This window comes from Labeo rohita, chromosome 6 (genome assembly GCF_022985175.1).
Source record: "Labeo rohita strain BAU-BD-2019 chromosome 6, IGBB_LRoh.1.0, whole genome shotgun sequence".
Lineage (NCBI taxonomy): Eukaryota > Metazoa > Chordata > Actinopteri > Cypriniformes > Cyprinidae > Labeo > Labeo rohita.
Genome location: NC_066874.1, coordinates 34327915 through 34340406, shown reverse-complemented (window position 1 = coordinate 34340406; position 12492 = coordinate 34327915). Strand labels below are relative to the sequence as shown.

The window sequence follows — 12492 nt, the reverse complement described above, 5'->3', positions numbered from 1 at the left end:
CATCGGCAGAGGTCGCCTGACATTTCACATGGAGGAGTCCGTGTCAGTGCACCACACACACACACACACACACACACACACAGAGTCATAAAGCAAGAGATTACTGCATTTCTGTATCTACCAAAGTTATGCTATATGCTGTTTTCTATTGGAAATTTATCGTGACAAATATAATGACAATGGTTTAGACACTAGACTACGTGGCCTCCTTCTGGGTGCTGCATATATAAGATTTTTACCTTTTCATTTATTAAAAACAATTTCAATAGCATTTTACAGTAAGCTGAAGTGTTTTATTAAAAAAAGAAAACGTTCTTACGTTTTACTTATATTAAAAACTACGTTAAAAATACATCATTTTCACGTTCGTTGAAGTGCATTTTAAGCGCGTAAATAATTGCAAAATATCCACCGAGCATCACCACGCGCGTTTTCGTATGGAACAGAACAAATCCCGTGAACGGATGTGAGGAGAGCAAGAAGAGAGGCTCAACCCCTTTCTCTTTCAGTCGTTCTGTTGCTTTTTGTTTGGGTTAACAATAGAGGGGGAGAGAGAGAAAGAGAGAGAGAGAGAGAGAGAGAGAGAGAGAGAGAGAGAGAGAGAGAGAGAGAGAGAGAGAGCCGAGCGAACAGAAGCGCAAGCTGCTCTCCATGCCTTCAGTCTAGCGGAGCGGGCGATGGATGTGAGATTTTACCCTGCACCTCCTTCAAGCGTGGGCTCCTGTACATTACCCACCGACACCAGCCTCTCCTCTCTGGACTATTACCACTCCAACAAGGTAATTTACCCCACCATGCGTTGGCTTCTCCTTCTTCTTTACGCACCAGTTCAGTTTCTTTTTCCCAGATGGGAAATAACCTGCTTCATTCACTTCAGGGCAGTTTCATCTGTTGCAGAATGAACATCTTGTTCTACAGTGTAGGCTGCATATGGTGAACGTGTTAGTTTTGAGTGCGCATTGGTGGGTGATGCGAAACCTCGGACGCGTGTGCATCTCCGGACAAGGTGGAAAACCGTCCCAAACTTAGTTCGGTATCTCGGGAATGGTGCACTTGCGCTTGCATCACTGCTGCTATATTCATGCAAAACCAGGCTGTTCGTTAAATGTGGCATTGCACCTGAAAAGCATTAGGTTGAGTAAACTAAAGTCCGCTAAAGACTCTGGCAGCTTGTTTCCCGAGGGAAGATGAAGAGCTCCCGTCCAGCACCTCTCAGTGCACATGAATTATAGGAGACTCGGAGCACTCTTTTCTTTCTGTCTGCATGCGAATTAGCTTCCTAATTGCGTTGTTGATAGAACTGCATCCCTCTGTGACGTAGTTGCAATTCCACGTGTTAGAAGTGGCGAACAATTAATTAGTTCCTCAGCGCGTTATTTATTTATCACGGGGAACTCTGCTGATCTGTCTTGCAGGATTTCTTTAATGTGCATTTATTTTTATTGCTTCACTGGAATAAAACAAGACAGCTAGTTCGAGACCCAAAACGCTGGATAGTGCATTTAGCCTTGTTCAGCAGTATTCATGAAGAACATAGAAGTGCATCTGAAATAGACGGATTGTGTTAAGTTGAATGGTTTGACTACTAACGGGTTAAGATGTAGCCTATATACTGCAAAGTGTTGACTGAAAATAGTATGTGCATTGGGTTTAGGCGTCAGCAGAGGCTGACTACGATAAGATCTCCGTCCGCCCAGTGATGGCGTGAATTAAAAATTATTCAAATCAAATTTGAGCCCTTATTGCTTTGTGTGTTTTAATGGTACGCAATATTGGCTGCGCTGTTGTTAGAATTCGGTTCATGATGTTTTGTTTAATTGTGTTCAACGTCTTACTTCTAAGTTGTCATAAAAGTGCAGTCTTTAGCTTTTGTGATCTTGTAATACCTAAAAAAACAAACAAACGTCGAGCTGTCAAATTCTTATTTTGTTTACACAGAATTCGGAATTCAGAGTTCGGAACTGAATCGACGTATGAAAGCGCTGGTCACGGGATGATCGAGCGGTAGCGACATTTTCCGTGTTCCCTGTTATGTTCGCAAAGCTTAAACAGTAGCTAAACTCCAGTAAATCTGTTATTAAACTTAAATATATAAGTATATTTATTGATAAATATTAATTTGCACAAAATTGTGCAGGAACCAATCATCTTTTCGAGCCTCAGGCCAGGGCCCGGTAATGTCTTCTCGGTTTGCCACCACTATTTTTTTTTAAAGCACAGACATTGTTAATTGTGCATTAGTTTAAAGTTGTTTTTATTGAACTCAATGTGTTATATTCATGTTTTATATATCTAAAAATGTTGATGTATGAATTACGTTGCCTATGTTATGGTGGAAACATTGGCTTTTACCATTAAGAGTAAATGCATTATTTAATAACCCCTTTTTCTTTAGAAGCATTGCAGGTTTTTTTAAAGCCAGCCTGTGATAGAGCTTAAAATTCAGTCATCCTGACAGAGAGTAACTCATAATTTGCTGATGGGTGTTTATAGTAGGGTGTCACAGAGTTAAGCTTGTGGCTCTGAGCATATGGAAAAGATCAGGCGGCGAATGGAGAGCGGAGTAATCTAAGCCAACTCCATACGTTGAAAAATGATCCCGTGCAAGTGGACATTATGAAACAAAATTTTAGGGGAAAAGCCTGCTCTCCCCACCACAATGGCCCTCTTTATGTGCCCCAGCTTTAATAATGCAATATTCTCCAGCATTCTTGAGAGGCCCCAAATGAAGGTCACGTATGGAGGTCTCGCATTAATATGTAACGTTTTAGCGTTTGCGTGAAGTGGTTTACAGTGGTGCCACATGAACCGGAAATAGTTCTAAAAAAACTAGGCCATCCATGATAAGTGACTAACGTTTCCTGTTGCTAACACACAAACATGCTACATGCTGCATTCCTGAACTGTGCATGAGCTTTTTCATGCTTTTATGAAGTGTAGTAAACAGTAGAACAATGCACATACTGTGTGGGAAACCAAAACAAGAGTATGCTTTGCATAAAGTAGGAGAATCTCACATTTTTGAGTTTCTGTTTCCAGCAATGGATATATGTTGGATTTACAAATTAAGAATCAAGAAAATCTAAATAAAAAATATTTTGCAATTATTATTCCTATTGGAGGAATCTGGATTTAAGTTTAAGTGCACTAACACTAACTACTAACATCTTTTATCATTAGGGTTGCAGCATCGCATATAAAAGATGCAATACATATTTTTTCCTACTTTTTCCAGTCATACATTCAAGAAAATCAATACCAATTAGTGTTGTTTCATGGTGGCCGCCATGTTGAGATACGAGATGATACGAGAGTCACGGTTCAGCTAAATCTTGCATTGCAAACATGTGGATGTGTTGTTCTTCAGCTAGCTAGTTTTGAACTTGTCTTATTTACCTTTCAACATACCAAACTGCACTTGTGTAGATAGAAGCGTCGTTCATCACTTTGCGGTCACATTTACTGTTTTTTGTCGAATTTTTACAAGCAAATCCAGTCATTTCAATAGGAATCCATGCAATTGGGAATTTTGCCTGAGGGTGAAAGATTCTCCCACGGAAATTTTGCAAATTCAATGCGTTGGCTAAATCAATGGCTGTTTGGTGTATATGTGACCTGTCTTCACTATTGACAACAGCCAATCGTGTCCTTAATGTGAACTCAACTTAAGACCGAAAAACGGACTTTAACGTAAACATCTGTTGATTTGTTCATATCCTGTCTCTATGCATGCATACAGTGTGCAGGCAGTTACACCTCAGAATAGGGAAGCAACTTTACAACTATAACAACCAGGCAATCGATAATACATTAACCAGTGTCATCATTTGCCCTGCAACAAACCTACCAGATCCATACTTCCAATGCAAACACGGCCTCTGCCACCGCTAGTAACTGCTATGTTAGTATTTACCCAAGCGGCCATTGGTCCAATGGTGCAAAACCTAGTTTTAAGAGTCTGTGCAAGATTTTGGGTCGAACATTCTTTTCTGGTGTCTTCATGCTGAAGTTTCAGTTGAGCTGTGACTCATTCTCACTTTGAGTATGCTGACTTTCTATCTCTCGTTTTCATGAGTGGGTGTATTGTTTGTTAAGCATACGCTCTGTGAATTCCTCCTCTAAAGGCCATCTCTTCATAAATGCATGTTTCACCCAGAGAATATTTGTCGAATGCATTATGACTTGTGCATCGCCCGGGGCTCATTCGCTGCGTTTAAAATTGAAGTTGGATAGGTTAAGAGAAGATGGACCACTTCCCCCTCTTCACCAGTGCTACTGTATTAATGCAGACAGAGATAGGCAGACCACAGTTAGCCGTGACTCACACGAGTGTTACAGACAAGCCGACTACTTTTGACTCTTAGATCATCAAGTATATTCATAGCGCTCACTTGAGTTACTATGTCAAGAGTGTGATTTTCAATAGAATATTGAAATATTTTTGAAAATATTTTTTTGTGATAAGAAATAAAAATCGACTTTACTTACTGTACTTTCTTAATGCGGGATTCAGAATGAATCGAGAATGATTCACCAGTGCGTTATTCAAAATAAAATCTATTTATCAATTTAAAAAAATCCTGCATTTCGAACATCCTGTGTTCAGACAAATTGTGTCAGATTAAAGACGTAAAATGGGTTGCACGTGTCATTTCATTCTTGACAACCAAGATAATATAATAAAGCAGCTCCAGATGTCCACAAGCATAGGTGTATTTTTGCGACCGTTTCTTGTAGCAACTTCGAAAAAAGTTTGACTTTCAATTTCAGTTGTACATCCAAGTGCCAGCCGTCAAAAGAAAAGGCACCTCAGACGTTAAGCGACAGCCAAAAAACTTTATCGCTTCTGAATCAGATCCCTGTAAGTGGGTGGCGGTGGCACATTACCAGCTGTGTGACGGCAGAAAACCTTGATTCATTTGAAGCTAGTCTGAGGCCTTAACTTATTATTTAGCCTGTTCAAAGAGTCTGCTTCTCTCTGTCTTACTCTTTGAGCTTGTTCTTCGCTGCTTAAACCGTCTAAAAATAACTCGTAGGCCTAGCAATTACTGGAAATGGGTGCAGAGTGGTGCATCTACGAGTGCAACTGTCTTTAGCTTAAATAATACTGTAACCAAAATGCATCAGTGCAGCATAGGCAGTAGAAATAAGAGATTTTCCAAGAAGAAAATTGCGCCTATTATTTTTGTGCATGCTGTGCATTGCATATGGAGACATGCAGTGTATGTAGACGTGCGGTACAACCTGAAGCAGCACCGTGTGATTGCATGGAAAAAAATCCTCAGGTTTGCATCTGTTACACTGATTCTGCATATTATACTGAGATGTGCATATATGCTAAATCAGTGTAAAAGCAGTAGATGAAGTTTTCCCTGCATGTATGTTTACTTATGAACCTATGTGTTGTCTTAAATCATTTAATCTTGCTCACATTAAGACCAGAGAAAACAACAAGTGAAAACGATCCTATCAGTTTGCATAAAGCAAATGCCGCCGGTAATTACCTTTTCCTGTATATGACAGTTCTCCTCTTTCCTCGACACTGTAATGGAGATGTGAGATAAAATGAGTCGTCAGGCCAGCTGAGCTGCGTTCTGAACACGGGCAAGTTAATTAGGTGGAAAGAGGCGGTCGAGGCCTAACAGAAGCTGCGCTGAGCCGTTCATTTGTATGGCAGAGCGGCGCGATCCGTCTAACGGCGCTGCCACAACATCATAAACCTGCCTGTGAGCCATTGTTCATTTGTTATTTTCATCCATCAGGATTGTTTGTAGCCGATTTGTGTGTGTGTGTAATGTCAACAGGTTTATGAATAGCACAGTATGCACTGGTGCAGTGGGGTCCAAAAGTCTGTCAGCACATTGAAAATATGAGATTTTATGACTGCTCAGAAATGTTGCTTTTTTCAAACCCGACTTTCGTTCCAATTATCGTGCATTTAAAATCCTATGTGATGAGAAATGTTAAAGAAAGCAAACGGAAGACTTCGGACACACCGGTGTGTATAGGTCAAAGTGCTTATGCCAAAAAACGTTTATTGTTAAATCTTCATTTGCCTTTGCAATGATTCCAGATATGAAGCTTCACTGGCAAGAGTAAATCACACCTGTGTTGTGAAATGCAGAAACATTCACAATGAGGCACTTCACGGCCCTACTGTGCACCTGTATTTCTGACACGCGGTGTGAAAATGTCTGTGCACTCTGTGGTGAGCGAGACCTTTTCAGAACTATTCAGCGCTTTGCTTTATGAGTCAGAACCACAAAACGGTGTTACAAAACTCCAATACCTGTGTGAAATACAGAGATCTAAGAGAGACCCGTAACGTGCGCTTTTACGTAGATACTGTAAAAACGAGTTTGCCATCCAAGACATCCAAGGTTGCATAGTGTTTTCTACGTCCTGGGATGTTAATAATCATTATACATTTGTTTTAGCTCAGACTAAAATAGCTGAAGACGGGGTGACCACCGTGCAAAAATTACTTAGCATCTTCCTGCCCTGTATCCTGTATAAAACTGTCTGCGGCCCAGTCACAGTCTCAGGCAGTAATGCAGTAAATGTAGCTGGCGTTTTGTGAAGCGCTGTCAGTAGCTGTGGGGGTGCAGCGCAGCGGCGCGCTAATTGGCCTTGGCAGAGAGAGAGAGCGAGCGAACGCGCTGGAGGTTTGACGCGCTGAATGGCTGCTGGCTGCATGGTGAATAGCAACTGATTCAGTAATGCAGCCGGTAAATAATAACGATGCCTGTCCGCGGGGGAAAGAGAGCTGCACAGACTTCTGGGACACTTGCTGATACGGCCAGCGTTAAAGAGCCCGAGTTTAGTACCTGCTGGATGATGGGAATCTGGAAATGTGTGATCATCCCTTCAGGTGACGAGGAGTTTGTCTCAGGGTTTTTCTGCTGCTGTGGTTTGGAGAAGTCAAAATTGACTATATTTATTTTCTTAATGCATGTTCCTGACGTTATTGCGGATGATTTATCACCGCACGTTATTATAAAGGAGAAAAACCACCTTCATAATCTTTCATCAAAATGCAATAACTTGCTTTGCCTCTTAAACGACTTTCCGTTTCAGTTGACATCACTAATCCTGTTTTTTCTCAACCCTTTCAACCTCTCATCTCCATTCTGGTACGATACACCCACTTTTCACCATCCAATCAATTCCCAATGGATTAAATTAAGTCTTGTTTCTCTTTTTTTCCTCATTACATATTCAGTTTCACTCAGAAGTGCTTTGAGAATGACATATCATGCTGATTTTAAAATAGAGCATTTTGACTTGTTTTCAGTTGCAAGTCATTGGTAGAAGGTTGTGTTTGTGCTTCAGGTTTGAGACTTAAATTAACGTAACGTAAATTAACTGCACACTTTTCTCTGACCTAAATGTTAAGCACATAAAGATAAAACCAAATGAGCATTTGCATTAAGCTAAATGGTTAAAGTATTTCTTGTAAGGTGAAATAAATCATGTAATTCAGTTACATGCATGATGCATGGGGACTAAAAGATGCTTTCTCTTATTTAGAACAATGCACATTATGAAAACAAACACTTTTCAATAAGATATAGCTATATTGCTTAACACGAAGGTGCAATGAACAATACTTAAGGGTTTTTTTTTAATCAAAGGTTATATCTGTTAACATTTGTCGATGCACTGTGAGTTAATATAAACAATAAGAGCATTAACAAAGATTAATAAATGCTTTTAAAAAGATATTGCTCACATTTAGTGAATGTTAGCTAATGCATTCACTAATGTAAACAAACAAAACCTTATTGTAAAGTGTTGCCAGAAAAATGTAGCATTTGAACTGATTTGAATTCTAATTAAGGATTACATGCAAATGCACCGTATATATTGATTTGATCCTTTATGACTTGATTGCATGGTGAAAAGTGTTTGTAAATTGCAGATGGCTGATAAATAAGACTGTAGTTATACACAACACATTATTATAAAGGAGAAAAATGGCTTTATGATTTTTCTTCGAAATGCAGTAACTTTTTTAAACAACTTAATTACAGTTGGCATCACCATTCCTGTTGCTTTTTAGCCCGTAGAAATTTTTATTCCAGTAATTCTAATAAAAAAGACATGTAAAATTGGAGAATCACAATTGTAAAATTGGAGCACCTGTGCTGAAAAAAAAAAAGAAACTAGGAATCATTTTCATTCTGAAAATTGCTAGTAAATTTCACAAATAATTACATGCAACAACATGAAATTAAACATGAAATTCTGATTTAGAAAAAAACTACAATATTGTTTTTTTATTTACATCTTCATAAATAAATAAATAAATAAATACATTAATAAATAAATGTATTTATTTGTTTATTTTTTGATTTATTTTGCAGAGTAGCAATCACGTCCTAATAAAAATCCATTAATCTGCATTAGAATTGACTGCACAGTGCGGTTGCAATATGACCTCAAAATGAACTGATGAAAAATACAGAAAGACCGAACTGGAAAAAAGGCGAAGACATTAATTCAAATCCCCCCGCGGGGCTTCAGGGCACTTTGATCAGAAGCTGTCAGTGCTTGATGTGGGGCCTGTGTTTCCTACCCGTCAGCGCCTTACAGAACGGCGGTACGCTGTGGCGCACGGGTCCAGACCCCCCCTTCAGGATGTGGTGGGCTCGCAGTAGCTGCACCCCCAAATGCACGTACACAAATAGCATCTCGTTTCGGCTGTGCGAACGGGACGGCTACGGAGGGTTTTTCAGGTGGTCCGTAATGCGAGCGGGAAAAAATGGACGGGAGATTTTTCTTGGATGCATTATTTCTCAGCCGACCATAATTGTCAGTCGGTGGTTTGGAGACCCAAAAATGAGTCCCGCCACCAGATGTTGCCGCACTCTGATCGTCACTTTGAAAGACAGAAGTTTATTGTTCTAGTGCGCTCGGCGTAGTTCAGAACTCAAAGCCAGGGAATTGTTGACGGATGGTTTTCAGAATAAGCGAACAAGAGCGTAGCCGTTTAACTCTTATGTGAAATTCAGATTCGAAATATGCATTCGGATGCATTGCCGTACCAAAAGCATAAAATTCAAACATTTACCGTTCATTTCCCAGCAGGCCGAGCGATTGTTTTATATCTCGTCATAAAATGGCTGCTTGTGTAAGTTTGAAATAGGAAATATCTTTGTGGCAGCTGAACCTAAACCAAACAGGATGGCATCGCAGAGTTCGCACAGTTTCTTTGTCACCCACGTGTGTGTGGTTTTCAGTTTGTCTCTTTTTGGTCAGGAAGTGTTTTAACCCCTGATGCACATGTGAGCGCAGATGATTTGATCAGGGCCAAAATATAACATCTGACGATTTGGTTGTATGATTTCATGGCCTTGGTGATGCATTTATTATGCTCAGATGTATGTATTTTGTCAGATGTATACAGTTCACTTCCTGCACGAACCAAATCCGGATGTTATTGACATCAGACGCCGGTTTAGGGCAGATCAAGCTGATTGTGTTTTCTAGTCTTCTTTACATTGGCGAACGTGACTTTAATCAAAAGATCATGTGCATTATCAAAGGCTTTCTAATTAAGGATTACATGCGAACGCACCGTATATATTGATTTGATCCTTTATGACTTGATTGCATGGTGAAAACTGTCTGTAAATTGCAGATGGCTGATAAATAAGGCCGTCGGGTGATAAGGAAAGACATTTGAGAGTTATTTCGAAGACTTCGGAATCGTTCGCGTTTCGACCAGAAACTCTTATTAAGAGAGCAAGTCGAGTGCATTTTGACTTCAGCCCATAAAAAGCCTATTTTTGGTCTGGAACTTGAGCATTTCTCAATGACTAACTAGTGTTGTTTCTTTGGAGGTGTTCTGCCGTCCTGCTGTGGGGGTTTTTAAAGGAAGTGTTACATAAATACAATGAAAGCACTCAGTGATTATTTTTAGCGAACTCGGCTTCATTGTGGACCTGTCACCTCGCTCATCTGTGGCTTTCTACACAGACCCACAAAAAAAAGTTTTAGTGAAAGCATTTGAGCTCATCTTACTGAAAGCACTTCGTCCGGCTTGCAAGGCGCTGCTGGAAATGAGTTATGAAAGCACAAAGCGCTTCCAAATCTGTGGGATTATTGCAGCAATGATAATGAGGGTCCAATAAATGTGAATTGTGGTGGGTTATAAGAAAAAAATAATAACGTGAAATCTTTGAGAGCATTTGTTGTTGAGTAATTGTAGAGTCAGGGTAAGGAGGTTCAAGTCAAAGCTGCTTCAGAAAGCCATTCACAACTCGCTTTAATACCATACTTTTCTATAACGTTGTTAGGTCAAAATATTTCTAACATAACGTTTATGGAACGAGAGAGCAAATATTCTTAAAACAATGTTCTCGGAATGTTCTGTTGACGTTATTGTATGTCGTCCAAGCTACGTTTAATAACGTTCTTCGGTAATAACAATAAAACATTCTCGTGTTTTCGTAATGCTCCTCTAACGTTCACATAACCCGGATAAAACGTTCTTAATACATTACAAAAATGGACGTTTGGAACATTTTAAAAACATTCATAAATAATGTTTTCTTTTCAAAATGATAGAATGGAATGTTCTGTGGTTTAGAATATTCAAATGTAACATTCTCAGAACGGTTTCAAAATGATAGAATGGAATGTTACTTTAATCTGCACATAAAAAATAACATCATAGCGTTTCCAAAATGATAAAACATTTTCTTATTTTTTTTAAAAAATGATAGAATGGAATGTTTCTCTAATGTTCCTCTAACCGAAAAGAAACGTTCTTAAAACTTAAAAAAAAAAAAGTTTTTTTGAACGTTTAAAAACGTCTACAACTGATATTTTATGCAGTTTAAAAATGATAAAATTTAATGTTCCTCAATTTTTTTTAAATGGGTGTTTTGAACATTCACATACTGTTTTCAGAATGATAGAAAGGAATGTTACTTTAATGTGCACATAAAAAGTTATTTGAACATATATATAAAAAAAATGTTTTAACATCGAGAGAACATTCAAATGTTTCCAAAATGATAAAACGTTCCAAGAAGAAACATTCTTAAAAAAAAAGTAAAAAATAAATAACATTTAGAAATGATATTTTGTGCAGTTTAAAAATGATCAAATGGAATGTTCCTCTTTTTTAAATAGGTGTTTTTAACATTCAAATGTAACATTCTCTTAACGTTTTCAAAATGATAGAATGGAATGTTTTCTCTAACAGTTGCACTGATGAATGCTTTGGAATACCTGGAATGTGTATATGAGGTTAATAGTGATTTGATGTTGGTTTTGAGGGTGTTGCAGTGTAACATACAGCAGACTGTGGGAATGAAATCAGCTCAGTCTCTGCTCAGGACATGAGGCATCAGTGAGGGCAGAGGCGCGCGGGGGGGCAGGGCTACGAAAACACTTTTCATGGAAGTTTTACGAGCTGTAAACGCAGGAAACTTTGACAAGGCCTGGAAGTTGCTGATATTGTTTGGGCTGTGATTATCTGCCGGTCTGACAGGCCGACGGCCCACCTGAGCCAGCTGAAGCTGAGTTACGGAGTGGAGCTGAAGAGAAGCTAAAGCTAACAGCTAACGGAGAAAATACCACAGAACTCGCAAAATGAAATCGGCTGTGACCAACTAGCATTTCCCTGTGGGATTTGAGGCAGATAGTCACCACGTTAGTGTTTTTATACCTTCCCTGTATTACTTTCCGCCTCATGGCTCTGTGGCGTTGAAACCCACCAATCACATGCCCAGGTCACATTCATCCTAAAATTAAAAGGATAGATAGATTACATTACAATAACACATTCATTTTCTTTGACTTTAAAAAAAAAAAAAAAAAAAAAAATATATATATATATATATATATATATATATATATATATATATAGTTTTTTTCTATATTCTATAAAATATTTGGAATTAATATACTGATTGTTGAATTAAAATGAATTATTTATTAATTTAAATTAAATTATTTATTTATTTTATTTGTTTGATATATAATATTATTTCTTTATGTAATATGTAATGATGTTTTATTTAATTGCATTTTATTTTATGCATCAAAATATTTAATTTATGTAATATATATATATATATATTCTATAAAATATTTTTAATTAATTACATTTAATAACTAAATTAATATACTGATTTTTATTACATGTAATATTTTATTACATTTTATTTAAATTAATTAATTAATTATTAATTTAAATTAAATGGTTTCTTTATTGTGTGTGTGTGTGTGTGTGTGTGTATATATATATATAATATATTATATAAAATATCCTTTTATTAATTAATTGTAATAAATTTAATATAATATACTATTATTTATATTATAAAATTCTATTTAAATTAAGTAATTAATTTATTTAATATATAATATTATATTATTTCTTTATGTGGTATTTTATGCATAAGGAATATTTTGTTTAATTAATAATTTTATTATGCTCTATAATCTAGAAAAATACAATGTTTAGAAAAAAATAGA

The 12492-nt window shown here is 37.5% G+C and overlaps 1 protein-coding gene across 1 annotated transcript in view; it reads left to right on the top strand.

The window, feature by feature from the left end:
• The first annotated feature begins 503 nt into the window (after positions 1–503).
• tox2 (TOX high mobility group box family member 2) overlaps positions 504–12492 on the top strand; it is a 136260-nt gene continuing 124271 nt past the window's right edge. Inside the window, 1 exon segment of the mRNA XM_051112318.1 lies at positions 504–779. Within this exon segment, the coding sequence (XP_050968275.1) occupies positions 678–779 (102 nt within the window). The 5' untranslated portion in view covers positions 504–677.